Here is a 20918-nt window from a genome sequence, read left to right as displayed (position 1 = left end):
CTCTGCTGAGGTTGATCCTCCTCTTCTGGGCGCAGGCGCTGTTGCCCGTCGGTCAGGCCGAGAGTCTGGTTGCGACGCCGAGAGGTTAGCTAACCCACCAGGGGCGGTGGCTGGGCTCTCTCCAAGGTGAGCTTCCCCTTCGGGGGAACATATCTCGTTCGCGAGAGAAGATTGCCTCTGTACATCGGCAATCTCTTTACTCTTTAGGTTCTCCTCCAGGGGTGGGAAGAGAACCTTGTTATAAGCGTAGTTCTCCTTCGGGTGAACTCTCCTCCCCTGCGGAGGAATTATCTGTAGACCTTAATCAGTCTCCCCCTCGGGCGGAGTCTGTTGAACGTTCCTCTCCGGAGGTTCGTAGAGTGGAGGGGTGGGTAATCCCTCTCCACCCTGGACGTTCTCTTCGGGCTCTGAGGAAACGTCTTTTTGAACCAGCTGGTTCTCCTCACGTTAACCCTTTGGGGTCTCGTGACGATCACCCTTTGGGCTGGCCTGATCGTGAGCCTTCGGGCTCTCCTCATGGTGATCCTGCGGGTTCTAATGACAGCAGGAGTCCTTCGAGGCTCCATCGAGCTGAACCTTCGGGCTCTCGTGACTTGAAACCTTCGGGTTTCTGTTACGCTGAACCCTCGGGCTCTCGTAACGACGGTAACGTTGAACCTCCGGGTTCTTGTACCGTCAGTCACGTTGATCCTTCGGGATTTCGTGACAGAGGAACCTCGGTTCCTCGTTACGTTGACCTTTCGGGGTCTCGTAACCTGAGTTACACTGAACCCTTGGGCTCTCATAACCTTAGTTGCGCTAACACTTCAATGTATCGTGACAGAGAAACTTCGATTTCTTGTTGCGTTGATCCTTCGGCTTCGCGCAACACAGTTCATGCTGAACTTTCGGGTACTCGTGAACATAGTCATTCTTTTTATTACTGAGAGTTTTCAAACTCTCGTTGTGTTGATTGTTCGCGCTCACACAACACAAGCTATCGTGAACCTTCGGGTGAGTGTAGCAGTGAGTTCTCTCACCAACCTGAGAACTCTCGCGCACACGACCAAGTTGGCGCGCATGACAGGATTGGCGTGCACGACCGACTTGGCGCGCAAACAAAATGGCGAACATGGCGTGCGGGTTCATCTTAGGGCGCGCCATATGCGCGAACATCTTGTTGCTCGCCATGCGCTTGAACAACCGGTTGCGCACCATAAGCGCGAACAACCTACTGCGCGCCATGCACGTGAACAACCTTATGCACTCAGGAATGCGAACGACCTCATGCGCACCACGAGCGCGAAAAAGGTGCGCACAATCGAGAAGGGGGCGCGCACGAGCACCCTTCCGTCTACCAACAGTTCGGCGCTAGAGCGCATGACCATCTTGGCCCTCACATTCAGTCTCTCAAGCGCGACCGAGCCCAGATCCTATCCCTAAGGGTAGGCCTGTGTCGATCTTGCCTGTAGGGAAGCCTCCATCAGACAAGAGGGTTAGGAAACCTGCCCGGGTTCCTAAACCCAGGGAGCAGTTCTTTCCTAAGGACCTCCCCCTTAGTTCCTCAGGAGGCTGTGACCCCCGTGGCTTAGCACCTTAATCAATGTAATGCGCCAAGCCATGAAAGGAGTCGTTCCCCGCTCCCAGTCCTGAGGTGACACACCTATGATCCCCTTATCGCCTCCTCTCTTCCCAGGGTCCTCTCCTCCCTCCGATCCTAGAAGGAGTTCGGAGGATCCCGCACAGGCGGGTCCTTCTGGCAAGGGGGGACGGTCATCCCCTCGCAAAAGACCTCTAGAGGAGATTAGGCATGAACCTCAGGGTAGCCCCCTGCAGTTCAAGACGCCACAGGCCAGACCAAAGGGGAAAAGGAAAAGGATTCGTTCTTCGCCCCACAAGGAGGATAGGGTTACTTCATATGGAGATTCCTTCCCCTCCGTCCCTTACCGGTCGAGATAGTGTTTAGGGAGGCATGACCTGCGACCGGACGTGACTCACCCCGTATGGCAACGGACTTACATTCCACCTGTAAGCCAACGGAGTCCTCTAGGCCCCTGGGGACAGAGGACCTCCGGCCTCGTGGGAGGGAACCGAAGGATTTGTTCACCATCCCTAAATCCTTGGCCAGGCTTCCTTCCTCACTGCCTCCCAGGCAGCCGGAAGCGAGCACCTCCTCGGCAGTCTCCCTATCCCCAGTCTATCCAGTTGACGACTTCTACCCACTTCGGGCTCCTATGGATGAGAGCTTGGACGTGGAAGGGCAGAGCGATCTCGAGGACGACGCTCTGCCACCAACCGCTAGCCCTAAGCAGCTTACGGAGGATGAGAGGAAGGAATCGGAACACGCCTTCTGGCAGGTCCTAGCCTGCATCCCTTCCGTCAGTGGACTTCCAGATCCATCGGCAACCCCTCTAGATGGAAAAGAAACGGTTCTTGACCAATTCTATGGCACTCAGAAATCTCATAGGACCAGTGCAGCTTTGCCCTGGTCAAAGAGGTTGAAGAGTGCCAAACAGAAGGCAGTGTCCCAGGCAACTGGGTCCACCTCCTCTCTCCGCTCCAGCTCATCCTCCAAGCTCCTACCTCCTCCGTATGTGTTTCAGAGGAGGTACTACGAGATCCTCGGGGAATCTCTTCCAACGCTGCCTCTCGACCACTCTATCTAGGCACTCTCGAAGGCCACCCCCTTGGAGAAACTTACGGGACTTCCAATCTCCTTTCGGCCTCTGAAATCCTAAACCAGGAGAAAGTGGCGAAGTACACCATGTAGGCTACTTCGTGGCTGGATTTCTGGTTAGGATCCTTAGGACAACTGATGCGGTCTAAAGACCTCTCTCGGGAGTCCTCCAGGAAATCTTTGGAGACTTTCCTATTGTCTGGCACTCAGGCCATCGAGTTCCTCTCCCATCAGGTAGTGAACCTTTGGGCCAACACTATCCTGAAGAGGAGAGATGCCGTCATAGGCAAGTTCCATAGACATCTCCCTCAGGCCGAAGTAGCGAGATTGAGAAATGCTCCTTTCGAGGGCAATTCTTCGTTCCATCCCGAGGATGTCGAGCGGGTGGCAGAGAGGTGGAGGAAGTCCAGTCAGGACTCCTTCATCCAAAAGTTCTTAACAGTAAGACCTTACCCCTCTCAGCCACAGCGGAAAGCACAGCAAAACCCGCAATTGAAAAGGGCTGGAGACCCAAAACAGCAGGGTAAAAAGGGTGCAAAGCAGGCCTTTCACAGCAAAAAGTCCTTTCGTAGAGGAAAGGGTAAGAAGGGATCCGGCCGAGACTGGTCCTAATAAGACAGGCAATCCTCCCCCTTTGGGGGGATGCCTGCAAATCCGCTGGCAGAGATGGCTTCACCACGGGGTCGAACCCTGGACGGTCGAGGTAATTCGTTCTGGGTATCGTATCTGATTCACGCTCTCTCTCCCTCCACTGACTCGAGTGCCGATTCCATCGAACTCCTGTGCGAAGGGATACGCACAGGAGTTTTCCCTCAGGGCAGAAGTCCAGTCCGTGTTGGAGAAGGACGCTGTACAGGAGGTCGTCGACGGGTCCCCAGGCTTCTACAGTTGATTCTTTCTTGTGATAAAAGGCGTCTGGAGACTGGAGACCAGTCATCAACCTCTCGGCCCTGAACAGGTTTGTCGAACAGACACCTTTCAGGATGGAGACAGCCGACACAGTCAGACAAGCGACAAGACCCCAGGACTTCATGTGCACTCTAGATCTAAAGGACGCATACTTCCAGATCCCAATTCACCCGTCTTCCAGGAAGTATCTAAGATTCATGTTCAATCGGAAGCATTATCAGTTCAGGGTACTGTGTTTCGGTCTTTCCACAGCACCCAAGGTACTGTATTCATGAGAGTATTCACCCTAGTATCATCTTGGGCTCACAGTGTCTGCATCCGTTTCCTAAAATACTTGGATGACTGGCTGATTCTGGCAGACTCGGAGGTGGCCCTTCTCCGCCACCGAGACGAGCTTCTAAGGTTTTGCCAGGATCTGGGGATCATGGTAAACCTTAAGTCTCAACTGCTCCCCTCTCAACAACTGGTATACCTAGGCATGTGATTAGACAACCTAAGGCACAAAGCGTTTCCATCAGACGAAAGGATCCAGAGACTGAGGGAGATAGCACAGGTCTTCGTCAGTCGGGAAGAGCTCCAGGCGCAGTATTGGCTTTGCCTTCTCGGTCACCTCTCTTCCCTGACCCGACTGCCCCCAACAGTCGCCTCAGGATGAGATCCCTCTAGTGGCGACTAAAATCCCAGTGGAACCAACACTCTGATTTCCGGGATTACCTAGTCAGCATAGGGCTAGAGGAACAGTCGGACCTCAGGTGGTGGCTGGCGGAGCCGAACCACTGCAAAGGGGTCGATCTTCTCGTTTCTCCCCCGGAATTGATGCTTTTTTCGGATGCATCAAAAAAAGGGTGGGGGGCTCGCGTGCTGCACCATTACATCTTCCGCCAATGGTCCGAATCAGAAAGGTACCAGCACATAAATCTCTTGTAGATGAGGGCAGCCTTTCTGGCCCTCAAAAAGTTCCACCAGGTCCTGGTGGGGCACTCCATGGTGTTAATGAGCGACAACACCATGGTAGTAGCTTATCTAAGCAAACAGGGCGGTACCTTTTCGCAGCAGCTGTGTCATCTTGCAGTAGAGATACTCAGATGGGCAGAGGACAACTCGGTGACTATCAGTTCGCTTCATTCCGGGCAAGCGGAATGTGCTAGCAGACAAGCTGAGCAGAGCGACTCAGATAGTTGGCACCGAGTGGTCATTGAATCATCTGATAGCCAACTTTGTGGAGTTCCCCGACTGTGGATCTATTCGCAACGGCCCTGAATTTCAGGCTCGCGTTGTACTGCTCCCCAGTCCCGGATCTCCAAGCTCTTTGGCAAGATGCTTTCCAACAACGGTGGATAAACCTGGACGCTTACGCGTTTCCCCCTTACTGTGTGATGAGAAAAGTCCTCAACCAGATACGAGCAAGCAACAACTTGCAAATGACCCTCATAGCTCCGCTATGGCATCATGCAGAGTCAGAATGGTTCCCGGACCTTCTGCATCTCCTCACGGAGATCCCGAGGGAGTTCCCTCCACAGCACGACCTCCTCAAACAATCAAATGCCAACATCTTCCACAAAGCCGTAGCTTCGCTTCGACTTCACGCCTGGAGACTATCCAGCACCTCCTCACACAGAGAGACTTTTCGCAACCAATTGCGAAAAGAATGGCTGGACACCTCATGAGATCCACAGAGGCAGTCTACCAGGCAAAGTGGTCAGCTTTCTGTGGTTGGTGTCGTGCAAGGGGTATATCTCTCCTCGATGCCTCTGTTCCAACTATAGCAGAGTTTCTTGTATACCTTTGGGAAGAAATGCTTCTCTTGGTCTTGGCAGTCAAAGGCTACCGCTCAGCCTTGAGTCTCGCCTTTAGACTGAAAGGAGTCGATATTTCCTCCTCGGAACTTTCTGTGCTCATATGCAGGTAGAGCTTACTTGTCTCCAGGCAGAGCTAAGACCTCCCCCTTGGAACGTGGTTTGGGTCCTCAAGTCTCTGAAGGGATTCCCCTATGAACCACTACGCCAGGCCTCCAATCGCCACCTCACGTGGAAGACGGTGTTCCTGCTCGCTCTGGCTTCAGCCAAGGAAGTCGGCAATCTTCATGGTCTGTCTGCTGATGTCTCCCACTCTAGGAGATGGGGGGAAGTAATCCTCAACTATGTCCCTGAGTTTGTAGCTAAGACTCAAAATCCGGGTGTGCCGGACTCCAGGTTCGGCCCATTTCTGATAGAGTGTCTTCGTTCTGGAACAGACGATCCAGACCAACTGGAGGTGTTACTTAAGAAGAACAGTAAAAGCTTGCCCCCCGTGTACGAGCACTTTTTGTCAGCACGGGGAAGGTCAAGAGGAGGGTCACGAGGAATACTATTTCCTCCTGGATAAGGAAAGTAATGGAATACACTCTATATCCAGATCCTCCTCTGTCCAACCGACCCAGAGCTCATGACGTCAGAGGCATTCAAGACGAATTTTTCTGTGGCGCAGATATTGTAAGCGGGCGTGTGGAAGTGTCAGACGACCTTCACAGCCCACTACCTGAAAGACGTAACCCACAGGAGCATGGAAACCTTCTCCATTGGTCCTGTGGTGGCCGCACATCAAGTGATCTAATGCCTCAGGCTCCTTGATGGACAAGTAGCAGAGGGTTGAGGGCTGAGGTTACCCAGGTTAGTCTAAGGTAAATGAAAAGAATGTCTGGCTCCCTTCTTTCTTTCTCCTTCTCCCCCCCTGGGGATAGAGCTCCACAAGACCGAAGCATAGCTGACCTCACTCCTCTGCAGGTAAGATTCATTTCCCTAGTGCATCCTGAGTATGAATAAATACTTTGTTACGTCACCAATACCTTGTGAGGGAGGGTATTGGATATGTCTTAGAACTCCTGCTTATTCTTGAGTTCCTACGTAAAGACAAGCCACGAGTCTCTCTCACACAAGCTTCTGCAGGCCGCTATCATTGAGTTACCTTGTAACTACTTTGATTTTAGCGAGGGTAGGGTTCCTACTAATTAGATCAAAGATCAATGAGAGGGAATTCTGGGTCATGACCAAGGCCAGTTGGTAGAACTTCCTCCCTCCTAAGAGGAAGTCACCCTATAAATAGCGAAGGTTTGTGTCCGTGTCGGAACAAATAACATCTGGAAATAATCTGTATTTTTCCTAACATTCAAACCTGGAACTATTTATACAAATTGGCCCGCCACCCTGTCCCCCTTGAAGTCCTGCCAGAAAGCAAAAGTGGTTACACAACCGACAGGTGTGAGTGAGCGGGGTACCTAGTCTACCCCAACCCCCTCCCGCTAACAAGCGGATGGGGTAATTATCCCCCACTAAAATTGTCTTCGCTGCTTTTCAGCGTTGCCGAAAGTAATATCCTATAAATAGCTCCAGGTTTGTATGTTAGGAAAAATACAAATTATTTCTGAATTTGTTATTATTTTTCAATATTAATCTTACCCGATGATCATGTAGCTGTCAACTCTGTTGCCCGACAGAAATCTACGGTCGGGATACGCCAGCGATCGCTATACAGGTGGGGGTGTACACAACAGCGCCATCTGTGGTCAGGTACTCCAGTACTTCTTGTCAACAAGACCTCAATTTTTCCTCTGTCGTGCCACCGGCAAGACCTACTTGGATACGCTGTTGATTCTGGAGTTATTGTTCACGATTTGGTGATGTATTTGCTCTAGAGTTTAGCCTTCGCTATTCAGGAAGCTTTATCATTAGCTTAGCAAGCTTTTGGAATTAATTTGATTTAATTATGGTGACGAAGAGAGTATGGACTCTCTTTCACTTTTAAATGGCCGACCCTTCCCTTAGACGGAAGTGTTGGTGTCGAAGAGAGTATAGACTCTCTTTCACTTTTTATGACCGACCCTTCCCTTAGACGGAAGTGTGTTTAGGTTTTTGGTAATTTTGCTTAACAAAGTTATAGATTTAGTTTATATCTCTCCGCCATTTATAGGCCTCTTCGATTAACTTTCCATTTATTATAAACTTATAAAACTTAAATTTTATGTTTGTTTATATGCGACCTTTCCTAATAGTAGGCGGTCCTTACTTGGAACCGAAGTTAATTAACATTGAGCTCGTCATATCGTTTTTTCTGTTAAGAATTTATGCTATTTTAATTTTATGTTTTTGAAAGAATTTCTTTGATAAGTCTCGTACTGTTTTCAAAGTTGAACTAACGTTTTGTTTAGTCTCCGCAGTTGTTGACGTTCAGAACGTTCAACTTGCGCTCTATCGTTACGATAGAGAGAGAGTATTCACGGTTTCACGTTGCAGTAAGAGTAAACCGATTCTAGCGTTTCGTTCATTCTTTCTTAGCTTAAATGGTTTTAATTCTAATAAAGGAGCTTTTTATTTGGGAAACCTTTCAGTTTTTTTCCTTTAACAAATAATATGTTTTAACGATATATATAATTGGGCTCATCTCTCAGGTTCTAAGTCAAGAGAGAGAGAGAGAGAGATAGAGACGGAGGGAGAGAGAGGAGGATAAACGTTTCGTTCAAGCGGGTAACGTTGTTCTCGTTTTTTGCTCTTCTCCCTAGTCGATAGAGGGGAAGAAGGTAAAACGTTTCTAGAGTTTTATTCTTGTTCCCAGGCTTTATGCGGTGAGAGATTTTAAACGTAGTTTATTTGATCTAGTGTTTAGTCTCTTTTCCAGCCACTGAATTCTTTATCTTTCATTATGTTTTTCTGTTACATTGTAATACTGTTTTCGCAATTACTACCTTTTAATGAAGGATAGGATTGCGTGTTTCAGGTACAAACCACTTAAAGTTTCGAGTTCAGTGAAATAAGTGCAAACAGAAAATCAAAAGTGATAAAGTGATATGCGCAAAGTGTTACAGTGTTGCGTTCGAGGGTTCGTCTGTTCGTGCCAGTGGTTCACCTAGTCTGGGACCTCTTACAAGCTCCCAAGCCCAGGGGAGAAGTATTGTCGAAGGACTTATGGGTTCCTCAGGCCTTGATCGACGAACAGACGTTTCCCTCTGTGGTTTCGGGTGTATCTACACACGTTGCCGACGTGATCACCCCACCCACACAAAGACGAGAGAGCCCATTTATTCCTCGTCTGCGGAAGAGGTTTCTCGCAGAAACCATGGACCAAATCTTGCAGCTTTTAAGTGCAAGTCGGTCCCTTCCGCGCAAGTCCAACGGCCTAGGTGTAGCCACTGGGTCAGTTCGGACTCGCTGCAGTACGACAACTGCACACCTCCTAAGAGAGGCTAGGTGGTACCGCAACAGGCAGTAACTCCGTCTGTTGCCGCACCAGCTGTTTTAGACCCTCAGTCACAACGGACAGTAGCTCCGTTTGTTGTTGTCTTTCATAGACCCTAGTGGTCCATGCTGCAGACTTTACAGTCTCAGCTTGCTCCTTCATACAGGAGTATCATGCTGGAAGGTTGACAATGCAGCCTGTTTACCTACAACCCGCCGAGGTTGTGCGCTCAGCAGATACTGCGGCTGCCTGCTCCCACACCACACCTGTGAGAGCTCCTCCACCGATGCGCAGTCCTCACTGCCAGACGCATGTTCTTGCTGCACCATCTGCTAACATGCGTGAGCTGCCGCATCAGGAGTTGCCGGGTTCCAGCACTATGCGGCATTCTCCTCAGCCCATGCAGCATGCTCTGCAGACCTTACAGCATGCTCCGCATACCATGCAGCATGAGCCGCATTCCATGCAGCATGAGCCGCATTCCATGCAGCATGAGCCTCATACCATGCAGCATGAGCCTCATCCCATGCAGCATGAGCCTCATTCCATGCAGCATGAGCCTCATCCCATGCAGCATGAGCCGCATGCCATGCAGCATGAGCCGCATGCAGCATGAGCCGCATACCATGCAGCATGAGCCGCATGCCTTACCTCATGCTCTGCATACCATACCGCATGCTCCTCAACCCACCGCAGCCCCTCCCACGCACAAGCACTCCATTGCCGTGCGGGAGCTACCACAAGCTGCCGTGTTTTGACACGGTGTGTCAGCCTCCGCAACACACTGTGGTTACCGCCACTCGCCAGCAGCAAACTAGTCAGGCAGGAGTTGAGGCTTACCTTCACTGAGAGAACTTAGCTTTTCTCGGATATGGTTCCTGTAGATGAGAAAGTGCTGTTCTCCCTCCTTCTGATATTCCCTTGAGGACTCTGTCATTTGGAGAGGAGCCTTAAGCTGCTTAGCCTCCTATGGACTTTTATTTAAGCATAACATGCTTCCAGGGAGGGTAAATGGTTCCGCTTCAGTCGCTAACCCCCGTCTGTTGCCACACCTGCTCCCATAGACCTTGAGCTTTGTTGCAAGACATGCAGTCCAAGCTTAGTCCTTGATAGAGGATTTCTTTTTACGGAGTCAGTGTGTCACTGGGAAGACGTTCAACAACCAGCAGAGGTGACTTGTTGTGACGCGGTGCGGCAACCTCAGCAACCCGATAAAGAGTTGTCTGTACTACCCAGACAGTCTAGACAGTTTCGGGTTGTCGCTGTACTTCCTCGCTTCCCCATGGTTGACAGTTCACAGACTGTGCAGCAGTACCATGATCTTGTGTCCAGCTCCATCAGACGACTGGCTTTTAAGAGCTCCCACAAGTCGTCGCTGTCTGGAGAATCTCAGATGGACTATGGATCTGACCAAGGAACTGGGCTTCCTGGTCAATTTAGAGAAGTCCCAGCTCGTCCCATCCCAGACCTTTGTCTACCTGGGTATGGAGATTCAGAGTCGAGTTTTTTCGGGCTTTTCCGTCGGCCCCAAGGATCAACCAAGCCCTAGAATGCATCCAGAGCATGCTGAGAAGGAATCGATGCTCAGTCAGGCAGTGGATGAGTCTAACAGGGACACTTTCATCGCTGGCCCTGTTCATCGAGTTAGGGAGACTCCACCTCCGCCCCCTTCAGTATCATCTAGCTGCTCACTGGATAAAGGACATGACGCTAGAGACGGTCTCAGTTCCTGTTTCCGAAGAGATGAGGTCTACTCTAACGTGGTGGAAGAACAGCTTTCTTCTCAAGGAAGGTCTACCTTTGGCTGTTCAGAACCCTGACCGCCGTCTCTTCTCGGACGCATCAGACACGGGCTGGGGTGCGACATTGGACGGACAGGAATGCTCGGGAACATGGAATCAGGAGCAAAGGACACTTCACATCAATTGCAAGGAGTTGTTGGCGGTTCATCTGGCCTTGATAAACATCAAGTCCCTCCAGCTAAACAAGGTGGTGGAGGTGGACTCCGACAACACCACAGCCTTGGCTTACATCTCCAAGCAGGGAGGGACTCATTCGAGGAAGTTGTTCTAGATCGCAAGGGACCTCCTCATCTGGTCAAAAGATCGAAAGCTCACGCTGGGAACGAGGTTCATTCAGGGCGATATGAATGTCATGGCAGATCGCCTCAGCCGGAAGGGTCAGGTCATCCCCACAGAGTGGACCCTTCACAAGAATGTTTGCAGCAGACTTTGGGCCCTGTGGGGTCAGCCAACCATAGATCTGTTCGCTACCTCGATGACCTAGAGGCTCCCGTTGTATTGTTCTCCGATTCCAGACCCAGCAGCAGTTCACGTGGATGCTTTTCTGCTGGATTGGTCCCATCTCGACCTGTATGCATTCCTGCCGTTCAAGATTGTCAACAGGGTACTTCAGAATTTCGCCTCTCACAAAGGGACACGGCTGACGTTGGTTGCTCCCCTCTGGCCCGCGAGAGAATGGTTCACAGAGGTACTGCAATGGCTGGTCGACATTCCCAGGATTCTTCCTCTAAGAGTGGACCTTCTACGTCAACCTCACGTAAAGAAGGTACACCCAAACCTCCACGCTCTTCGTCTGACTGCCTTCAGACTATCGAAAGACTCTCAAGAGCTAAAGGCTTTTCGAAGGAGGCAGCCAGAGCGATTGCCAGAGCAAGGAGGACATCCACTCTCAGAGTCTATCAGTCTAAATGGGAAGTCTTCCGAAGCTGGTGCAAGGCCAATGCAGTTTCCTCAACCAGTACCACTGTAACCCAGATTGCTGACTTCCTGTTACATCTAAGGAACGTAAGATCCCTTTCAGCTCCTACGATCAAGGGTTACAGAAGTATGTTGGCAGCGGTTTTCCGCCACAGAGGCTTGGATCTTTCCACCAACAAAGATCTACAGGACCTCCTTAGGTCTTTTGAGACCTCAAAGGAACGTCGGTTGTCCACTCCAGGCTGGAATCTAGACGTGGTCCTAAGGTTCCTTATGTCATCAAGATTTGAACCTCTCCAATCAGCCTCTTTTAAGGACCTCACATTAAAAACTCTTTTCCTCGTGTGCTTGGCAACAGCTAAAAGAGTAAGTGAGATCCACGCCTTCAGCAGGAACATAGTTTTCACATCTGAAACGGCTACATGTTCCTTGCAGCTCGGTTTTTTGCTAAAAACGAGCTTCCTTCACGTCCTTGGCCTAAGTCGTTCGAGATCCCAAGCCTGTCCAACTTGGTGGGGAACGAACTGGAGAGAGTACTTTGCCCAGTTAGAGCTCTTAGGTACTATCTAAAAAGGTCAAAACCTTTACGAGGACAATCAGAAGCCTTATGGTGTGCTATCAAGAAGCCTTCTCTTCCAATGTCTAAGAACTCAGTTTCTTACTACATCAGGCTTCTGATTAGGGAAGCACATTCTCATCTGAAGGAAGAAGACCTTGCTTTGCTGAAGGTAAGGACACATGAAGTGAGAGCTGTGGCTACTTCAGTGGCCTTCAAACAGAACCGTTCTCTGCAGAGTGTTATGGATGCAACCTATTGGAGAAGCAAGTCAGTGTTCGCATCATTCTATCTCAAAGATGTCCAGTCTCTTTACGAGAACTGCTACACCCTGGGACCATTCGTAGCAGCGAGTGCAGTAGTAGGTGAGGGCTCACCCACTACATTCCCATAATTCCATAACCTTTTTAACCTTTCTCTTGAATACTTTTATGGGTTGTACGGTCGGCTAAGAAGCCTTCCGCATCCTTGTTGATTTGGCGGGTGGTCAATTCTTTCTTGAGAAGCGCCGAGGTTAGAGGTTGTGATGAGGTCCTTTAGTATGGGTTGCAGCCCTTTATACTTCAGCCACCTAAGAGTCGTTCAGCATCCTAAGAGGACCGCTACGCTCAATAAGGAAGACGTACTTATTAAAGGCAGAGTAATGGTTCAAGTCGACTTCCTTACCAGGTACTTACTTATTTATTTTTTATTGTTATTTTGAATAACTAATAAAAATGAAATACGGGATACTTAGCTTCTTTGTTAACATGTCTCCACCCACCACCCTGGGTGTGAATCAGCTACATGATCATCGGGTAAGATTAATATTGAAAAATGTTATTTTTATTACTAAAATAAATTTTTGAATATACTTACCCGATGATCATGATTTAAATGACCCGCCCTTCCTCCCCATAGAGAACCAGTGGACCGAGGAGAAAATTGAGGTCTTGTTGACAAGAAGTACTGGAGTACCTGACCACAGATGGCGCTGTTGTGTACACCCCCACCTGTATAGCGATCGCTGGCGTATCCCGACCGTAGATTTCTGTCGGGCAACAGAGTTGACAGCTACATGATCATCGGGTAAGTATATTCAAAAATTTATTTTAGTAATAAAAATAACATTTTTCTCAGCTGTCTTTTTGGGGGAAAGAAATCTGACTCCTTAGCCAAAAGATATACAGTAGATTCAACAAGAATGCAGACAGGGTTTTAGTGACAGACATTCCCAAATGATAGTAACAGTATGTTAAATGCCAATCAGGATAAAGCCTTTTTCTAACAAATACATAACTGAGTATGTGTTGTGTTTAAGATTAACAGGTAGCCAAAAACTAAATAAGTAGTCTCAGCTTTGGAGCTCAGTTGTATTCCCAGAGAACGTTGTTAGGGAACTTTCAGACTAATTGGATTGTGACTAGGGTTACCTATAGGGATATTGGGATATGCAGTTCCAATTAGACCGTAGTATCAGATGATATCTAGTATAAGCAGGAACTAGCAATGATTGACTATCCATTTCTGGCTTGCCACCTTCCTGTGAACAAGAAGTATCTAGAGTTGAGGCTCAGTAAAAACAAAAACTGCTAGCCTTGATTTCGTCTTACCGAAGGCAGAAGGGCCTCATGGATGTTTCAAATATTTTCTAGGATGAGATACAATCAAGAAATTTATAAGCTCCGTCATTTGCTTATGCTAGTTATTTGCATTTGTTTGTGATACTATATTGCAGAAATTGAGTACATAGTAAGAGTGGATGCTACAGGTAACTGTCATCATCCAGCATCTTACAGGGTACTGTATTACTATCATGCCATTGTAAGTTTAAAAAGTTGTATGTAAGAATATATTATGTAGAGGGGTGTCTCCTGTCAATAGCTGCAATCCCTTACTCTCTCATACCAGTTATTATAAGAGCTTCTAGAAATGATGTTTGTCCATGATACCATATTTTGCATTTTTAAACATAACCATAATGTCAATGTGTTTTTAAAGGTTTGGACTTAGAAGTTCCGAACTATGATTGTTATTTTTTGTATTAGAGATGTAATACACGATTAACTGCAGTTCTATTAGGATTGCTAGGTTAGAAGCAACTGGATACATAGTACCTGCAATAGTTAAGGACTAGAAACTTTTCATCTTCTTCATCCTAGTTCTTCTAAGGATTCCTCTAAGTTTCACTATACAGTAGTTAGCAGAGATTTTTCCTTACATGCGTGACTCCTTGCCTCTCAGCACCTTGATTGTTTGCTAATTATCAACCCTAAGTGCTCAATATGGATTTTTTTGCGTGACATTCAACCAGATTTTGGGCCATCCACCAGTTCTATTGTGCCCAAAATATTTCAGTCTCTCTATATATGAATAAATAAAATTGTGATAATTTTTTTACATGATGCCCATGTTCAGAACTTCTACCCCTCCTATTCTGTCTATTAGGCAAAAGATGAGTGTTGGGCATTTAAGACTGCTTTATGTGAGTGATGTGCTTATAAAGCTTTTTAAAAACTAGGTACAGTAGTTAGGTAGATTTTTTGTGAAATTTAACTAATTTTTGAGTCAAACCTTAAATGGATAGTAGTAACCTTTTGTGTTATACGCTGCTGTGAAATATACTGTGTAGTTTTCTTTAGAGTAAATTAAGTATTTTATTTTCAGGTTGACTTGAGGCCTCGTGTGCAAGCTTTCTGGTTTCTAGGTGGGATAGAACCCGACAGGATCCTCAAAAAGACAAGGAAGAATTGTCCAAAAACCAAGGAATTAGAGAATGAGCCTATAGATCGGTAAAGAATATATCAAAGTGTTTTCCTTATTTTCTTCTTTCATGCTAATGTGTGAATCACAGATCTCGCTGTTTTAGAATACTTATTCAGGGGAGTGAATAACCATTAAGTGATATAATAGTGACACAGTGAATGCCATATGGGAGAGTACCTACAATATTCCTCGAGATATGAGCTTAGTGGTATTGAGGTGCTTTTTACAGCATTTTTTTCCCCTGGAGCATTGCTACGTACTTTGTACTTTTCGTGTGTTCTGTTTGATCTCTTCCCATTTAGTGTTGCTGTCCAATGAATTTTAGTTGTCTTGTTATTTCCACTTTGCCTTTTAGAATCACACATTCAGATCAGTCTTGTTAAAGTATAGAATTGAGACTTAGTGGTATGATGAAATTAGTTTCTTAAATTCAATTCAAGTAATTCTCCTTCTATAGAAGTTTCTTGTTGATATTTTAACAAGGTGAGAATCTAAACAAGCATAAGGCCACTAACAACTTTATTTCATGGTTTTAAAGATGATTATTATCATTGTTTTATCATTATTATTGTTATTATTATTATTATTATTATTATTATTATTATTATTACTAGCTAAGCAACATCCTTATTTGAAAAAACAGAATGTTATAACATCATGCTTTTCCAACTAGGGGTCTAACAGGGAAAAGTAGTCCAGTGAGGAAAGGAAATAAAGAAATAAGAAAACTACAAGAGAAGTAATGAACTATCAAATTAAAGTATTTTAAGAACAGTAATAACATTAAAGTAGATCTTTTATATACAAACCAAAACCTTAAAAAAAATCAAGAGGAAGAGAAATAAGATAGTTTGCCCAAGTGTACCCTCAAGCAAAAGGTTTCTACCTGAGGACAGTGGAAGACCATGGTACAGAGGCTATGGCACTACCCAAGACTAGAAAACAGTGATTTGACTAGTGTCCTTCTCCTAGAAGAGCTGCTTATCATAGCTAAAGAGACTCTTGTTCCTTTACCAAGAGGAAAGTAGTCACTGAACAATTACAGGTAACCTCTTAAGCTAATAAGAATTGTTTGGTAGGAAGTCTTAGTGTTATCAAGTGTATGAGTACAGGAATGTGAAAAGGATAAGCCAGACTATTCGGTGTATGTGTAAGGCAAAGGAAAAATGAACCATAACCAGAGAGAGGAATCCAGTGTAGTACTGTCTGGCCAGTCAAAGGACCCAATAACTCTCTAGAGATAGTATCCTGAGCATCATATTAACTTTTATATCCAGTATTCATATGCTTCTGTGTTATCGACAAGAAAAATTGAGAACAAAAATTTTCCTGAATTTTTACCAACTTAATAAGGTCTTCACACCTTCCCATTACCAGGTGCCTTTGCTATTATTTTATTGACGTTTATTGCGGCTTGTTTCTGGTTTCGAGCTGGTGAATGAACTTTTTAGTCAGCTCTGAAACTTAGTGAATTTGAGAGGTATTGATTGAAATTACATTGCAAATACTGGTTAGACTGTGTGGTACTGTATCGTTTTCTTTTATTGATTTTGTTTGATATTGAATTTTGAGAATACTGTGATGTCATCCATTTATGATTTGCTTCACCTTTTACTTGAAAGTTACCAGCGTTGGATTTTAAGGGTAATATATTAGCCCTAAGCCAGCTATTCAAAATTCAGTGTTTTTTTATCATTTAAAGATGTGTTATAAGTTTAAAAGAGCAGTTATCTTCAAGTACTTTACCTGTCCTACTATGATTTATCCAAAGTCCTAAAACGCATGGCCAGTTAGCCTCATGTGCCATTGAAGTTACTATCTTCTGCAAGTCACATTAAACCATTAGAAAATGTTTAGGATTGTTTTCTGTTTTGTTCTGTAGAGTCATCTTAGTTTTAAGTAGTTGGATAATGGAGGCAAAAGCTTACTGTAAATTGAAAGGTGGATTCTCTTTAGGATAAAGAGAGGATCCAGTCAAAGGGGGAGGGTAGTTACTAAATGATAGTCATAGACTAGGTGGTACTTGCATTTATATATGTATGCAAATACTAATGTGAAATTATTTGAGGATGATATAGGGAAGGGGCTTATCACCCATACTTAGGTACTGCACTTAAACTGCTCCAGCTCTCAAAATTTCCTTACAGCAATGGCTGGTGAATTGATAGATAGTTTAGTCCGATCACTGAAATTATTTTTTTGAAGACATGATTTGTAGAGATATAGGCCAATTTGCTGTACTGGCCTTTTGATTGGCTATAGATCACACAAGTTAGCCCGTTATCTAGCATTCGGGTATCAAGTTTTGTAAGGGCCTATTGTTACTAAGCTCATCACTGGAATCTAAGAATACTCATAAATTGGAAATATCTGATCTTTCACAAGCTGTCAATTTTGGTCTTGAGAGAGGCCCTTTTTTTAATAGGTAGAGGGTGTGTATAAAGGTTCCTAGATTAACTAAAGCAAAACCATTCCTTTTGATAACCATAGTCAGAGTTAGTATCTTAATTAAGGTTACATCATACAGTATTTATGCTTATTTGAGATTTTGAATGGAGGTTCTTATTAGTGACTAGTTATCAATGGTTGAATTATTAACCCTTTTACCCCCAGGCTATTTGGAACTTTCTAACCCTTAACCCCCAGGGGTTATTTTTTTTCAAGCACATTTTGCAGTATATTTTTTTTAAATTGCTCTAACAGCCTTAATTTTTGTCATAGAGAGGTCAGGTTGGTCTCATTCTCTTGGAAAATGCCTGAAGTTTCTCAAAAAATTATCAAAAATATGCAAAAATAAATGTAAATAGCAGTTTTTTGCAAGGACGTACCAGTACATCCATGGGGGTAAAGGGATGAGTTTTGTGAAACGTACCAGTACGTCCTTTTGGGGGTAAAAGGGATAATAGATATTATTTATTAATATCTTGAACATTGGAATAAATTAGTAATCTTTTTAGTCCAAAGTATTAAAGGAATGATGGGTAAAATCTTATACTCTTGTTAGTTTCATGTAAGCTTGAGTTACTTATTAGAAAGTGTCAGTTTTAACATATTATTATTATTAGCTGAGCTACAACCCCAGTTGGAAAAGTAGGATGTAATTAGCCCAAGGGCACCAACAGAGAAAAAAATAGCCTAGTGAGGAAAGGACATATATAAACTACAAAAGAAATAATGAACAATTGAAATAAAATATTTTAAGAACAGTAACAACGTTAAAACAAATCCTTCATATATAAAACTATTAAAGGAGACTTATATCAGCCTGTTCAACATAAAAACATTTGTTGCAAGTTTGAACTGTTGAATTTCCACTGATTCAACTACTGTACGTGATTAGGAAGATCATTCTACTACTTGGTCACAACAGGAATAAAATTTCTAGAATGCTGTATAGTATTGGGCCTCATGATGGAGAGGCATGACCATAAGAATTAATGCATACCTAGTAATGCGAACAGGATGGTGCTGTCGGGGATGATCTGAATGCAAAGGATGGTCAGAATTATGATAAATGTTATGCAACAAACATAACAAAGTAATTGAACGATGATATGTTAAAACTGACACTGATACTGTATGTTAAAACTGACACTTTCTAATAAGTAACTCAAGCTTACATGAAACTAACAAGAGTATAAGATTTTACCCATCATTCCTTTAATACTTTGGACTAAAAAGATTACTAATTTATTCCACTGTTCAAGATATTAATAAATAATATCTATCATCCCTTTTACCCCCAAAAGGACGTACTGGTACGTTAGTATCAAGATGAGGAATAAAAAATTTATTAGACTGTAGGTTCCTGTTTAACAAATTAAGATGAGATCCAGCAGCTGAAGGCCAGACAGGAGAATAGTACTTGAAACAAGGTAGAATGAAAGAATTAAAACACTAGAGAATAGATTGATCACCAACAAACTTAAAAAGACTTTCTCATTAAAACAATTTTTTGTGCAATGGAAGAAGAGACAGACCTAATGTGTTTCTCAAAAGTAAATGTGCTGTCAACAGTCACACAGAGTTAAAGAAACTTCTTCAATGCTGAGATCCAGATGTTGACGAGCCACTGCCCTCAATCTACTTAAAACCATACTTTGAGTTTTGTTAAGATTCATCTTCATGCCCCATAATTTGCACCATGCTCTAATTTTAGCTAGGTCTCTATTAAAGGTTTTAGCAACCCTAGATCTACATTCAGGGGGTGGAATTGATGCAAAGAGAGTAGTATCATCTGCATATACAAGCTTGTTTTGTAGGCCAAACATGTGTATATAGTATGAAAAGTAATGAGACTTAAGGAACACCAGATATCACATTCCTATACTCATTATGGTGCCCATCAGCCACAATTCTTTACGATCTATAACTTAAAATTCAATTATGATGCTAAGAAAAGACCCACCCACTCCTTACTGTTTGAGCACAAAATTGTTTTATTGTTACTGAGTCATCCAAAGATAGTTGTCATGCCATAAGACTAACTAAAATTTTCCAACACTTGATTAGTTTATGGTTATTGCACATTTCAGTAAGATACTAATTTTCAATATTAAACTTACCCGATAATCATCTAGCTGTCAACTCCGTTGCCCGACAGAATTCTACGGGAGGGATACGCCAGCTATCACTATACTAGAAGGGGGTGTACTCACCAGCGCCACCTGTGGCCAGGTACTACAGTACTTCTTGTTGACACCTCCTCAATTTTTCCTCTGTCGTGCTTCCGGCAAGACGTTCTGGGATACGCTTATGATCTTGGAGTATTTTCACGGCTTTTGGTGAAGTATTTCTCTCAGATTTCGGCTGTCGCTTTACTGGAAAACTTCTATATTAGCTTAGATAGCTATTATTTAGTTCTGATTAATGGTTAACGATCTTTTTGCTTGATTTGGAAACCCCACTTGGCTAACTCTTTGATTCAAGATGTCTGACATTTCACAAGCCCCACCCCATAGACGATGTAGGTCTTGTAATAGGCGTATTCCGAAGGCCTCGGTAGATCCTCACACCGCGTGTTCTGACTGTAGGGAAAGACCCTGTCAGTTGGAAGATCGATGTGAGGAATGCGCCGGACTTTCGGAACTTGATTTTGTCCGATTTCTTAAATATTCAACCAAGTTAGAGAGAGAGAGAGTTAGGAGGAGTTCTTCTCGCTCTTCACTTTTTTCCTCACCTCATGATCCCCTACCTTTTCCTCCCCCTGTAGTGGCTACCCCCGAACCTACTATTTGCCCTCAACCTGATATGTCTGTTGTTTTGCGTGCCATTCAGGCTTTAGGTGACAAAGTGGAATCGGTGGTTAGTGATCATAAGTCTCTTATGGCCGAAGTCAAGGAACTTAAGGTCAAGAGTGCAGTGGGGGGTAATAGTGCCAGTGCTGTGACAAGTGCTAGTGTCAGTGCAGTGCCAAGTGCTAGTGTCAGTGTCAGTGTGGTGCGTGAGGGTACTTCTGTGCGTGCCAGTCGTCCTCCCAGTCCGGGACCTCTTGCAAGCTCCCAAGCCCAGGGGAGAAGCAATGTCGAAGGGCAAAAGGGTTCGGCAGGCCTTGATCGGCGCACAGAAGTATCCTCGGTGGTTGCGGGCGTGTCTTCCAGAGACCGTCACTCCCACCCGCAGACGATTGAGCCCGTCTTTTACTCGTCTGCTGAAGAATTATCAGGGAGGAAACGTTGGACTCAGGTCTCAAGACCTCTCAAACGCAAAGTCCAGACCTCAAGAGCTCTACAACCTGGCTGCAGTCATTGGATCAGCTCTGACTCGCCGCAGTCATCAGTTGAATGCACACCTCCTAAGAGGAGTAAGGTGCTGCCGCAACAGATCTCTTCTGTTAAGGCTTTGCCTCAGCAGACCTTAGTGTCTGCCGACCCCAAGTTGACTCTACTGCAGTCCATGCAGTCACAACTTGCGGTCTTGATGCGTGAGTGTCAGGCTGAGAAGGTTACACCTCCTCCTGCGATCGCTCCGCCTAACCGCAGTCCTGTCTGCCAGGCGTACGATGTTGAGGCTCCTCAGGATACCTTACCACGTACTGAGTTGCCAGTTTCCAGCAGTGTGCAGCTACCTCCGCCTTCCTTAAGGCAACCTCAGCAATGGGAACAGGAAGCTTATACCTTACTTC

General features: G+C 45.2%; 1 protein-coding gene across 1 annotated transcript in view; it reads left to right on the top strand.

Annotated features, from left to right (window-relative positions):
• mRpS30 (mitochondrial ribosomal protein S30) overlaps positions 1-20918 on the top strand; it is a 69949-nt gene that overhangs the window by 18446 nt on the left and 30585 nt on the right. The window contains exon 3 of the mRNA XM_068354628.1: positions 14696-14820. Coding sequence (XP_068210729.1) covers positions 14696-14820 — 125 coding nt within the window. The remainder of the gene's footprint in view (positions 1-14695; positions 14821-20918) is intronic.

Source organism: Palaemon carinicauda, chromosome 2 (assembly GCF_036898095.1).
Source record: "Palaemon carinicauda isolate YSFRI2023 chromosome 2, ASM3689809v2, whole genome shotgun sequence".
In the NCBI taxonomy this organism is placed as follows: Eukaryota; Metazoa; Arthropoda; class Malacostraca; order Decapoda; family Palaemonidae; genus Palaemon; species Palaemon carinicauda.
Note: the sequence above shows the minus strand (reverse complement) of the source record. Positions and strands in the feature narration are given on the sequence as shown.